General features: G+C 33.1%; 1 protein-coding gene across 2 annotated transcripts in view; it reads left to right on the forward strand.

The window, feature by feature from the left end:
- Window positions 1-12,914, forward strand: part of LOC124357163 — a 166,654-nt gene that overhangs the window by 127,832 nt on the left and 25,908 nt on the right. For both annotated transcript variants that reach the window (XM_046808671.1, XM_046808672.1), the window contains exon 3: window positions 9,638-9,836. In XM_046808671.1, coding sequence (XP_046664627.1) covers window positions 9,638-9,836 — 199 coding nt within the window. The remainder of the gene's footprint in view (window positions 1-9,637; window positions 9,837-12,914) is intronic.

Here is a 12,914-nt window from a genome sequence, read left to right on the forward strand (position 1 = left end):
GTCTTAGCTGCTCTACTCTATTGGGTACGATAATCCGCGGGAGGGAATGAAAAATGGTTGTTTCCCAATGGTAGGAAACGTTCTACTTTCATCGGTTCACCAAGTGTGATACTGCACCCAAAGCAAATGGACTCACTGCTTTAAGGGCACCGCAAACGCCAAATAATTTTTTTTATACATTTTCTGATTATTATTGATTATTATTCTCTAGAAATTCCTCTTTCCAGTGATATATAACACTTCATATATATAAAGCTCTAAATTAGATAGAAAATTATTTGAATGTATGCTTGCAACGTAATTTTTAGCAGATATTTGCAACAACATTTGTGTTTAGCATCATTTTACTTTTTATAGTGCTACTAGTTATTTTTTTCAGTATATGCCCTATGGTGAGGATATAAAAAATAAGTAAATTGGAGTGTATAAGGGCATATTAAAAAAAGAATGGAAACTCGATTGCGTACACTGAAACAGAAATCAAAGAACACAAAGCTTGCTGATGGTAAGCCGCTTTCGGGAAAAAATCGACTAACAGATTTAGCTGTTCAAAAGCTTCAGATTTTTTATGGCCTAGCTATAAGAAGGAATTGTCAGGGCCTGAATGATATGAAAATAGCAGTCTGGGCCACTTACTTTCATGTCATGTCAAGTAACAATGAGCCACGTCATGAACTCTGTCCTAAAGAACCTGATATGTGGTGTAAGTACAACATTGCAGTTATCGAGGGCAAAGAATATTATGACCACGACAATCACTTTCACCTTCCTGAAATCATAATATCAGAAGTAAAGCCAATATTTAGAGATCTCTCTAACCCTGAATTGTTAAAAAAATGCTTAGCTGGTAAAACACAAAACCCAAACGAGGCCTTGAATAATCTTATTTGGACCCTTGTGCCTAAAAGGACCTTCGTAGGCCTACCAACATTAAAATTTGGTGCCCAAGAGGCTGTATTGTCTTTCAATGATGGATATTCAAGCAAATGTAAAGTAATTGAGCACCTAGGGCTACAATTAGGTAAGCACTTCATTGAGGCTATGCATCGCCTAGACAAATACTGAAGACATAAAAGTGAAAAGGCCGCAGAAGAATTGGAAAAAAAGATCAGACAGAGCAGGACCTTGCTTAAAAGGAGACTTGAGGACCAGTACCAAGATGCAGAAGACCCAGACAACCCAGCATATGCTGCTGGAGGGCACTAAATGTGAGTAAATAGCAAAAATATGATTTTATTTTAGTTTTTGTTGATTTTCCGAAAGTTGCATTTTTAATATTTTGAAGACACATAAGTAAAAAAGTATTAAAGGTAGACCAATGACACTTGCAGGACATCTTTATATGGGCTTAAGCTAGTTCCTTGTGAAAGCATATTTGAATTGAGTCACTAACTTTTGAGATATTGACTTTTTTATTAAATAAAATTTGTAAAAATAAAGTATAATTTAAAAAAAATTAAAATGATATTAATATTGATTGTATTCAAAAATAATCTCACCACGACCTAGCAAAAGGTATCCTCTAATTACTGTAAAAGTTTCATCTAGATATCTCTTTTAGTCTTTGAGTAATGTGTCCCACAGTTAACATTATGTTTAAATGGCGTTCGGGCTCCCCTTAAGAATCTGGGTAGTTAACCCACCAGTGCACACTGCTTTAGATTTTATTTCACTCATTTCAGAATAAATCATTTTTCCTGTCACTACTTATAAATTAAAAAGCTCTGTGTCCACTTTTTTGCTTGACCTTTGGAAGAATTTACCCATGTCAATACCACTACCAAAACCCATTTACAATTTAATTTTTTATTTGGTCAGCTGTAATGTCAGCTGATGTAGTAATATTTTAATATATACGTAGAATATCACTACTACCTTAGGCAGAGCCAAAAATTTTTCCTTACCTTATCTGTGCCCAACTTTTCGGTTAAAAAACCTTTTTTAGCATTTATTAAAGTGGCTTCAATATATTTCTGGCTACTTTATAATTTTGTCATACTTCGTTATTTAAATATCTGTTTGTGTGTCACATAACTTTGTGAGTTGGTCAGTATTCTGGTTTCTCCAAGAGGCCTATTTCTTAGTGATTATTTTGCAAAAAATAGGCGTCTCCTCATCAAAAATCAAAGTTTTGTTGCAATAAAGTTCTCGATTTCATCTATATTATGAGCATTAATGGCCACGTCCCATTTTATCCATAACATTCTTATGACAGTGAAATTTATATTGAATTTGTAGAAATCTCTGTAAAATATATAAAATACAAGTTTTTTATTCTATATTTATACCAGCTTGTAATCAGCCATTTTTACTCATTTGTGAACTTTTAAACTTGGGCGTCTATAAAGCTGGTCCTCTCGACCTCAACAGACTTATCCACTACAATAACGTGGGCTAACAAAGTTCCTGCCTCTCTTGTTGGCTCAGTTATTGTTTGCACAGTGCTATATTCTTTCAAGACTTGTCGTAAATATATGCCATTTTGGTCTGTTTTTTTCCCGTCGGATTTATATTTCTGTCGCCCAAATACATAAATGAATTGCTAGATCAACAAACCAGGCATAAAAAGGAACATGCAACTGAAGTATTAAATGTAGGCTAACCTGTACACCACAGACAAGTCACATTTAACCCTCTTTTAACACCAAACCACTCAATCTTGTTCAATACCAGGATTATCATCTTTACAGAGAGAAAACTGCTCATATCATATATCGTCTTTCAGGTATAAAGCAATGCCTTCTCTTGATATCTCCTCCGTTCCTCCTCCTTGTTATCTCTCCGTTCTGCAGATATTTACGGTCACTTCTTAACATATTTTATATTGTACCCTTATATCATGTCATTGTCAGAACGAAGCCAGGTCTTATTTATTCCGCCAAACAAAAAATCGCCTACCAATGAACAAATACCGTCATAATAGCCTGTGTTTAATTACCTCATATTCAAGTGAGATTATGAAATTTATTTTTGAACATACAGCCTTCTGATACATCTTTGAAAAATGTATCTTGTTCTAAATAAAATCACAGTAAATTTATGTTCGTTAAATTTAAATAAAAGACAGCATATTCTATAAACTGTTTACAATTCAATCAATTCAATCAATCAATCAATTCATTTATTGCCAAAAACATAACATGCATAGGCATTCGTCAAGAAAATTATAATATCCTAACTTAAAGTATAGACTACTGACAGATCAAACACAACAAGACCAAATCAATATAACAGGAGTGATCTACAATTTATTATCCTCAACGTATTCCCGGACACTGTAATATTCTCTCGAAATAAGAAATTTTTTCAGACGATTTTGAAATTCCCTATCGTCCACAACAATTTTCAAGCAGGATGGCAAAGAGTTAAAAAGGCGGATGCAGGAGTAAAGACTTTTGTTTTTCAAAAAAAGATGTTTTATGGCAGGGTAGGATTAGGTTGTTTCTTTTTCTTAAGGAGTAATTATGGGCTGGATTAACGTTGACTGAAAAAAGGTGGGGATACTTTTAGTAAAAAGAAAGACACTGAAGGATATAAATGGATGGGAAACGTAAGGATATTATTACTGCGAAAGTAACCTCTACAAGACTGGGAACGACTCAACTTGAAAATAATCCGTATAGCTCTTTTCTGGAGACGAAAAACATATTGAGTTTTTTCTTACTCTCGTATCCCCATATAGAGACTCCATAGCAAAGGTAAGGATAAAAACAGCCATAGTAAGTAAAGCAAAAGAATTTCCTCACTAGCAAAACAGGATAGTCTATACATCAAAAATATGCAGCTGCTTAGTTTTTTCGTGACTTTATCAATGTGACTAAAAAAGTTTAGCTGATCATCCAAAACAATTCCAAGATAATTAACATTCAAAGAAGGACACATTTCTGACTCTCCAATCATAAATGTTTTGAGATTCAATCAACGTTTTAGCAGACTTTCTAATTCCAAAATCAAGAAAATTGGTTTTAGATGTATTTACAAACAGAGAGTTTTCACCCCAACCACTGCAGCAAATTACTGGCCTGAACAAAGGTTTGGATTTCAAGCTCGGCTCGATTGCAACCAGAGATGACCAAAGAGGTATCATCAGCAAACAAAAACAACTTGGAACCTTTCACGCTTCGATGGATGTCAATTTATGAATAGTAAAAATAATAAAGGACCAAGTACGGAGCCTTGGGGAACTCCAGTGCGTACTTCTTCGCTCCTCAGAAAATTGTTTTCCTTAAGCACCCTGTATCATCAATAAAAGGAATTTCAACAATCTGTCTACGGTTCAGGAGATAAGAAGCAATCCAATCAAAAGCTTTCCCTCTAATACCCAAGTTTTCAAGTTTTCTGAGCAACAACCCGTGATCCACAACGTCGAAAGCCTTCGTAAGATCCAAAAATAGGCCAAACACGTGATTCCTGTTATCCAATGAGTTTGATACCTCAGTTAGAAGACTAAAAATTGCATTGACTGTAGACAACCCCTCACGAAAGCCATATTGATGGTCATGTAAAATTCCATTGACAGACAGTAGTTGGAAAGTCTGGTCAGCACAAGCCTTTCAAGAACTTTTGAAAATGTAGAAAGGATCGAAATGGGGCGGTAATTGCTAAGTTCATTTGGACTTCCTTTTTTCTTAAATATATAGGTTTTTTACAATTGAGAGCTTCAAAGTGTGATGGGAACTTCCCAGATTCAAATGACGAGTTCGCAATCTGTGCAAGAGGATCAGCCAATATATCTATACAGCCTCAACAAAATCCTGGATGAAACTCCATCAAATCCTGCTGAATTGCTTGTTTTTCAAGGACTTTACGACTGAGATGATTTCATTTCTTATCAGTTGGAGCAAAAAATATAGAGGAACTCATACTTGATGAAGACAATGATCTAGGAGGAACAAATGAAGAATTACCCTCAGAATCTCTCAAACTCTGGCTTATTTCTGCAAAATGGATGTTGAATTTTCTCTGAAATCATCCTAGGATTGTTCATCAGATCGCCATTCTCGTCATTAAGCGTAATATGTGTGAAGGCATTAGCTTTCTTATCAGGAATGAGATCCTTAACCACATTCCAAGCAGCTCGCTGTTTATTCTGAGCCCCCGCTGATGTAGGTCAATACTTTTTTTCGCTTTGGCGGAATGGATGCGATTCCTAAACTCCTTCTTGGTTTGAATAAAAGAAACTCTCAAAGGATGAGAAGAGTCAAGATGCTTAGACAGCGAGTAGAGAAAACAAAAGGCGATTATGAAGTTTTTTTAGATCTTCATCCAAAGGAATCCTCATCTGAGTGCCCCATGTACCGAACTTAGTCTTTTTTGTAGGAAAAACACAATCAATATAAAATGACAAAATTGCAAGAAATGAGTCAAACATTTCATCAACATCAGCGGCTCCAAAAAGCTCATGCCATGATTCACCCCTCCAGAAGACTCCTCAAGACCCGAATGCCGTCCGGGGTGGAAGCACCGCTTGAATGTAAATTTAATAATATTGTGGGTTGAAGGAACAAATGAGGCAATGTCTCCAATTGCGCAATTATTAAGTCTCTTATTTTTCAGTGGTTCACTTTTAATATATAATTTTGAAGTTTAGGATCGTCTAATATTCAGCCTTATGTATTAAAACGAGTAACCCTAATTTTGTTATGTTCAAAAAATAGTGATATTATTAATAGTTTTATTGCTCATAAAAAGCATAGAATCGCAAGTTTACGGCTTATTCGGTAACTTCTTCAAATAAAAACAAAACAGAAAACTCGTATCTGAGTATTTCATGATTACGTTCATTAATGTTTTTTTTCAATTCCTACGATTGTATTATAATATAGGTCCGTGATACATTAACTTTTGATACTACTTAAAAAAAATCATAATTAATTTATAATAATTTGTTTAAAAATATATACAAAATAGTTTATTAATGATAACTATTATAATACTGCTGTGCACAGCAACAAGTAACAGACTCGTCATTACATACAAGCCTCTATGGCCCATGTGGGACTAATTTCATGTATATTACATGTACTATGCTTGTTTGTAAATTTTGAAATAAATTGGATTTTGATTTTATTTACTTAAATAACTCATTAGATTGATTGCACAACTAAACATTATACTTTATTTCCTCTTTAAGTGTACGAAACTCGTTCTATAGGTTGCAGTTTTCATTAGAAAAATAAGAATAATCATTGTATTTTATTCCAAGTAACATTTTAGCGTATTTGAATTCATTATTACCACTTTTCTTATTTTCTAGATTACTTATCTATCATATAGCGTGTCTTAAATACATTTGGATATCGATTTCAGGATTGTAAATTGTCATAATCATAATGGTGTTGAAATAAATTATTGTATACTATACTTTTGTGTACACCCAGAGATAACAAAATGGTTGGTTTCAAACGGCAATCATTAAAAACCTATATTCCAAAATCTCACATAAACTGGTGAAAGAACAAATTATTCTTAGAAACTAGCTCAACTAGCTCTTAGGGATTACTGTTGGGATTCGATTGGAAATAACAGCAAATTCGTATAAATATTCTTAGAAACGGCTGCACAAAAAGAAATTAAAATGTATGTTACCAGTTATTATTCACCTAGTTATAAAAATAAGGAATAGCTTCATGAATTTTTTGGGAAAAAGAAGACGGGCGAACAAAATTAAAATCACAATGTAATCATGTACAGATTTAAAATACGTTTCTATTAACTCATAGAATGATTATAAAAAGCGCATTGATATAGTTTAATATATGTATAATGTAAAATAACCCAGTTCTTAATATAACTATACTTGCACATACAATACAAACACATAAAATAAAAAACATGTGTAGTTTGCAGGAGATTTCCTTTTAGAGTACCTAACTGGTACTTCATAGGCCTATCCATTTTAAATGGCTTAATAAACGCTGAAAATAAATTATGATGACTGGAAAATACTCCAGTCTCCAAATCTAGTTTAAAGAACAGTATTTTAGCCCAAAAATTAAATACATAGATTTTTCTATGCATAAGTCGTAATATTTAAATGAATATCTCCAACATTGCCATCACAAACTGAATTATTAAAGGACAACCTGTTATGATGGAGCCCTATGACAATTTTGAATGGAAGTAGACCGATTTAAGGTCTGTATTCAACGTATTTCAGTGATCAAGGTTCAAAGGTAGAACAAAAATGCTACTGGTTCTCTCAGATCAAGTTTTGACGGGTAAGAACACTTTTAATTAATTAAATATCAGGTCATAAATTACTTAACCTTGCTGCCACGATAAAAAAATATACATGTACGATAGAAGAACCAACGACGTCAAATAGCGTCGGTATACATACTTGGCTTTGAGAAGGTTGCTTCGGTAAAATAATATCTACTTCCACTCTTTAAAACTACTTGTGGTTTAAGCTGTTTTAGGTACCATGAAAGCGTTTGTATTGCTTCCCCGATCAAAAAAAGAAATACATGCATAAATTATCCTAAACTCGTCTTTATTTAAAAAGTGCCTACTTTCGGCTATTATAATCTACTTCCGGTCTAAATTATTTCCAGTACCAAAAGTATATGAGAGCTAAAGATATGTACTTCATAGAATATTGTAACCCTATTTCAGCCTCAATGGGTGGTCGATCTTCATGAAAATTTTTACTTAGTTTTTTGAGATCATAAGACACTTCTATTTAAAATGTAATTGCTCTAGGACTTCCAGAAGTTGAAAAAAACTAAATATAGTTCTTCTAGGGATTGCAATCCTATTTCTGCCTCTATGGGTATTTGATGTTAAAGAAAAATCTTTAGCTTGTCTGTTTAAAACTTGAGGTACATGTGTCTCAAATTGTATCTTTCTAGCGCACGGGGAGCTTGAAAATCAAAACTATAGTTTTTATAGGGGCTCTAATACTGTTTCTCCCCACATGAGTGGTCACTTTAAAAAAAATTATTTAATGTCTGCGCCATGAGAAAAGTGTGTGTTAAAATCTTAGTAGGAGTACGTATTTATCTATGGAATAACCTTGCTATTTACTCGTACTAATAACGTGTTGCAGGAGTATCGCGTTAATAATAAATATCGACTTTGTCTTTCATCTAGGCTACATGCCAAACAAAGAAATGAAAGTCTATTGTAGTACAATCTATCAAATATTAATGTCGTATGTTCAAGTAAGTATTATCGTTAAGTATTAGTCAAAAATAGGTCAACACGGAAGGAAATATTCTAATTATTCTTTATAGCAACTTCAAATATGTTGAGTTTTATTCGTGAATAAAGTAACAACTCGCAGTTCACTTGTTGTTTTACGTGTGAAGCTGGTCCCGGGGAAGGAGGTAATGAATAACGAAAGTACTTGTTGGCTAAAGTGGTGGTCTGGTGAACACACCCCTCCACCCCTGCTCTCCACCACCACCACCCCTCCACAACCGTCACCTTCCCGCGACCAGACCAAACATTCACCTGAACTCTACAAACAAGTTGACCGCGTATACCTCAATACCTCGATTTGACTCATATAGACCTACGTTATGTAACACTAGATATTTGTAACGCATTTTTTATGTAAAACTATATATGTTTTAAATTTCACTAAACTATTGGAGTTTTTATTACTCTGCATCTACATTTTAATTTTGGTAAAACTTCGTATGCAAGGTATGTTGATTGTCTAAAATAGTACCTGACAATTGAAAATGTACAAAATTATTTTTATTGGTTTTAAATAATAATAAGCTACCCTTTTATATACCATACTGAAATTTTAAGTTTTTATCACCGTACACAATCACAGAGCAAATAAAGTGTAAGATATTATCAAATATAGTAATAAAGTTTTACGTACATGAAAGAATTTAAACATTTCAAGATATGTGCTAGTTGTTTTAATAAAAATAGTTAATTAAATTTTAATACACCTACCGTATTGCAGACGTAACACCATGAATTCTTTTTGTAAGCCACTTTGTATTAAATATTGGCAACGAATGCTTCCAGAATAAAAGTTGCAAATCCAGAAGGGTTGGTTGGTTGCCCTCGCCATTTAATAAGAAAGGTAGAAGTTTGTAGTATGTCACCACGAGAGGTTAGGGCTAAGAAGCCCTATTAAATGACTTACTTTTCTATGTTTGAATAGCAGGGAAATTAAAAAATAGACATCCCAAGAACCTTTCGTTTCATTATAATTATTGTAATACTAAAAATATAGATTACTATAATTTTACAAATAAATTAAAACATAACTGCGTTTATTTTTAGTGCTACATTTAATGAATCAAACTGTGCTTGGAAATACCCTTTTTCATCTGTTATTAACTTCAAAAAATAAAAATATATTAATGAAGCTCGCAATGTGACTGATTAATAAATACAGCTCTCATTTTAATTTTTAACACCAATTATTTGAAGGGAAGGGTTACTTTATATGTGATCTTTGCAATCATATAAATAAACATGCCGTTTAATGTGTTCTTATAAGTTTTCTAATTCAAAATATAATTCTAAGATGCCTTCCAATAAGTTCCAATAAGTCACCTAGCACGGATTCCACTTATTATTAAAAAAAGGTATTATTTATAATATCCTGAATAATAGTGACATATATCTCATTATCTGAATACTGAGCGTGAGGATGATGTTTCAGGGTCTGCAGTGGCGATGATCGGCGCCAACCTGCGCTATGGAAGCGCCTCTCCTGGGAATCTGACCAATGCCACGCGGGTGTTCCAGTGTCACCCTGGAGGCGAAACCGAGGCCACAGTCATCTTCGTGCTGGGAGGCCTGGGAATGGTGGCGAACATTGCGCTCATGACCCTGATCCTCGCCAAGAAACAGCTGCGCAGGTCAGCAATACCGTCACTTATTAACATCCCTACTCGTCCCAAGCTATTGTATTTGAGTGATAATCTACAATTTTTAGTATTATTAACTTCAGTTTATTAACGGGATTCTTTGTGTTTATTATGTCTTATCTCAGTCTGTTTCAATCCACAATAGGATAAATAGTAAACATATGCAATACTTGATGGAAACCGCCAGTTTTGTGCAACTTGCTCACACGTTTATTACAACTGGATTTGGTGATGGAGAGTAGATGGAAAACGAGTGAAACAGATAAGATGAATATTTACGATCAAGTAGTCAAAACTTCGTTGGTTCTATCTCAATGAGGCTACTAGGTACTTTATTTTTAAATTGTCCTAAATTCCTTTCTCTCCCTCAATTTGGTGATTAGCAATTCGAATCCTAAAATCCTTTATGCACTCTTACAATTACAATTTCTTGTAGCTAAAAACGCGTAATCCTTCAAATGATGGCCTATTATACCTAATATTAGGAATTCTTTGGGATATATTAGGATCTAGTTACAAGTTTTTCATGATTTTTGTAATTTATAACCTTTTTGAAATGGTAAAATCTAAAAATAAAATGTTTAGTACATTAATCATATGGACAAGGAAAACAAAAGAGGCTGGTGGTGGTTTATTTGTTTGGAAACTTAGAAGTAAAGAAATAATTTATAAATGTTTTATTAAACATAGTTCTTCATAGTTTTGCTTTGGCATATCAGAGCTTTAGAAGTTCCACAATCCCAAATGTGTTTCTAAACATATAATGTTGGAGCCAACTTTCTCGGCTGAAGTTATCGTGCTGCAGATCCCGTACTTAATCGGTTAAGTGGGTATCAAAAGTTGTGGAACCGGTGAAACTCTTCCACAACTTATCGCTTTCTCGGACACGTATCGAATGTGGGATGGATTCCTTTGATAAGAAGTTATGGTTGTATTTGGACACCATGTGAATGAAAATAAGTAATTTATTTTTAACTCTATGCAATATTTAATAATTATAAGTAATGTACAGAGGAATGCGTTTCGTATATAGTAACTACAATAAACGACGTTGTAATATAGCTGGTTCATTAAACTTAACTTGAACCATAGAAATACTTTTCAGGGACACAATATTAAATTTACTGTTTTAATTGTTCTCGCATTAAGATTATATATTTTATTAACGTTTTGTTTTTGTGCTTATAACTTTCTTTGTATAAATAGTTAGGTTTCACGAGAAGTCTGTCCATACTTAAACGTTTGTCTTGTTCGTTAGTCTGGGATATTTAATGGATGGATGGTTCGCTACGTTCGCCGTACAGTAAAATACTAATAAAAGTAATTCCTTTCTGCATATTGCCAAATCTATTAAGGAGGAAATTACTACCACCCGACAAGTTATCTCTGAAAATGTAGGATTCTATAGTTGCAATTGTTATGGGGATACGGACGGCTTTTAAGGATAATTTACTCATATCTGTTATAAATTGACAATTTATTATTAAGACTTTGTTAGATCATTAAGGCACAAGTGTGCATACGTAAAAATCCAAATGGGTTTTAAGACTATGGTATCGTGACTATATAAATTACACACTAAGATAGATAAATTTTTAAATTACATTATTCAATTATATATAGTTATAGTTCGGGGTTCAGGAACCATATGAAATAATATTATTAAATTAAAGACGAAATTAAATTTCCCATTATATGAAGTAGAAAATTGCCTTAATAGAGAGTTTTATAGAAGTCTACTCAACAAAACTTAGCGCAAATTACAATACTTGCTGGAATGAAAATATTATGATTGATTCATTCTCATAAAATTTTAATGTAAAATAATTCTGTATCAGTAACTTTTATTTCATGAAATATTTGTTATTCTTAATCCATTGGAATGTTATTAGCTGCTTTAAAAACTTTTGTTGGAATTTTGGAGAATGCGGCCTCACAGATTACAAAAATTTATCGTTGGATGTCTACATTTTCTTTAAAATATTTTAGCAGTAAATTGAATTCAAAACTACAGCACTATCACACAACATTATTGCACTGAATACATGTAATTTGACTTTGCGATTTGTTTAAATCAAACAGCTCTATGTAAATTATTTTGAAATTGCAAATTTTCAGTTACCATCACGTTTTATTTATCAAACTGTATTTTCAGAATAACTTATCAATTAGCGTTTAATGTGTCTATAATGTAATAACGTACACACTGCGAGTGTTCTGTTAAATCAGTGGCCCGAAAACTGATAAAATGTTTATCTTGGTAAATTTAAAAATATCCTTTTCGTCGTAAAACCAAAAGAAGTAGATTTCAAGCACGAATGGCTCTGCAGCTGGAGGTAGTTGACTGCCGCTGCCGATTGACTGTTTCCGTTTACGAGAATTCCGTTATTGACTGTGTTTCTTTGAACGTAGATCTCACCACACACGACTTTTCATTACCAAAGATCATTTATTTTATTGCTACATTATTAAATTACAATTCTTACCTATAAACCTATACAAACAACACTTGAAGCCAAAGGTGTGTGATCAGATAAAACTCTTCAAAATTCGTCAACTTGTAAGACAGTTACTACGTTCAAGAAAACGCTCTAGAACACTCACTCTGATTAATTGTTGGGCGAGTTTATTTTCTGTATTTTGCAGGTTTTAAAAGGTATAAATAAATTTAAAATTTTATAAAATGAATAAATTTAATAAATATAATTTACCGGATTCGACTCGGCAGCCATAGTTAATAATACTGGATTAAAACTCTGTACATATATATTTATTTGAGCACTTTCATATAACATTGGCTTAGAAAATATTAGATTTACGGTATCGTTAGTTACCATGTTCACTCATAAAACCGTCAGTTGTGTTACACTTCTGAAAACTTAAAGTACCAAACATCTTAGAATCGTACTACTGGTATATATCGGGAAATATACGTTGTAAAAGACCTTTTGTATTGCAATAAAAAAACTTTTCACTATATAGCTGAGATGAAACTGTAGTGGTTCCTCTGAATATTTTTGCAGTTAGAATTTTTAAATAAGGTATTGCGGAATTATGTAAAAAGAGGAA

Source organism: Homalodisca vitripennis, chromosome 3 (genome assembly GCF_021130785.1).
Source record: "Homalodisca vitripennis isolate AUS2020 chromosome 3, UT_GWSS_2.1, whole genome shotgun sequence".
In the NCBI taxonomy this organism is placed as follows: domain Eukaryota; kingdom Metazoa; phylum Arthropoda; class Insecta; order Hemiptera; family Cicadellidae; genus Homalodisca; species Homalodisca vitripennis.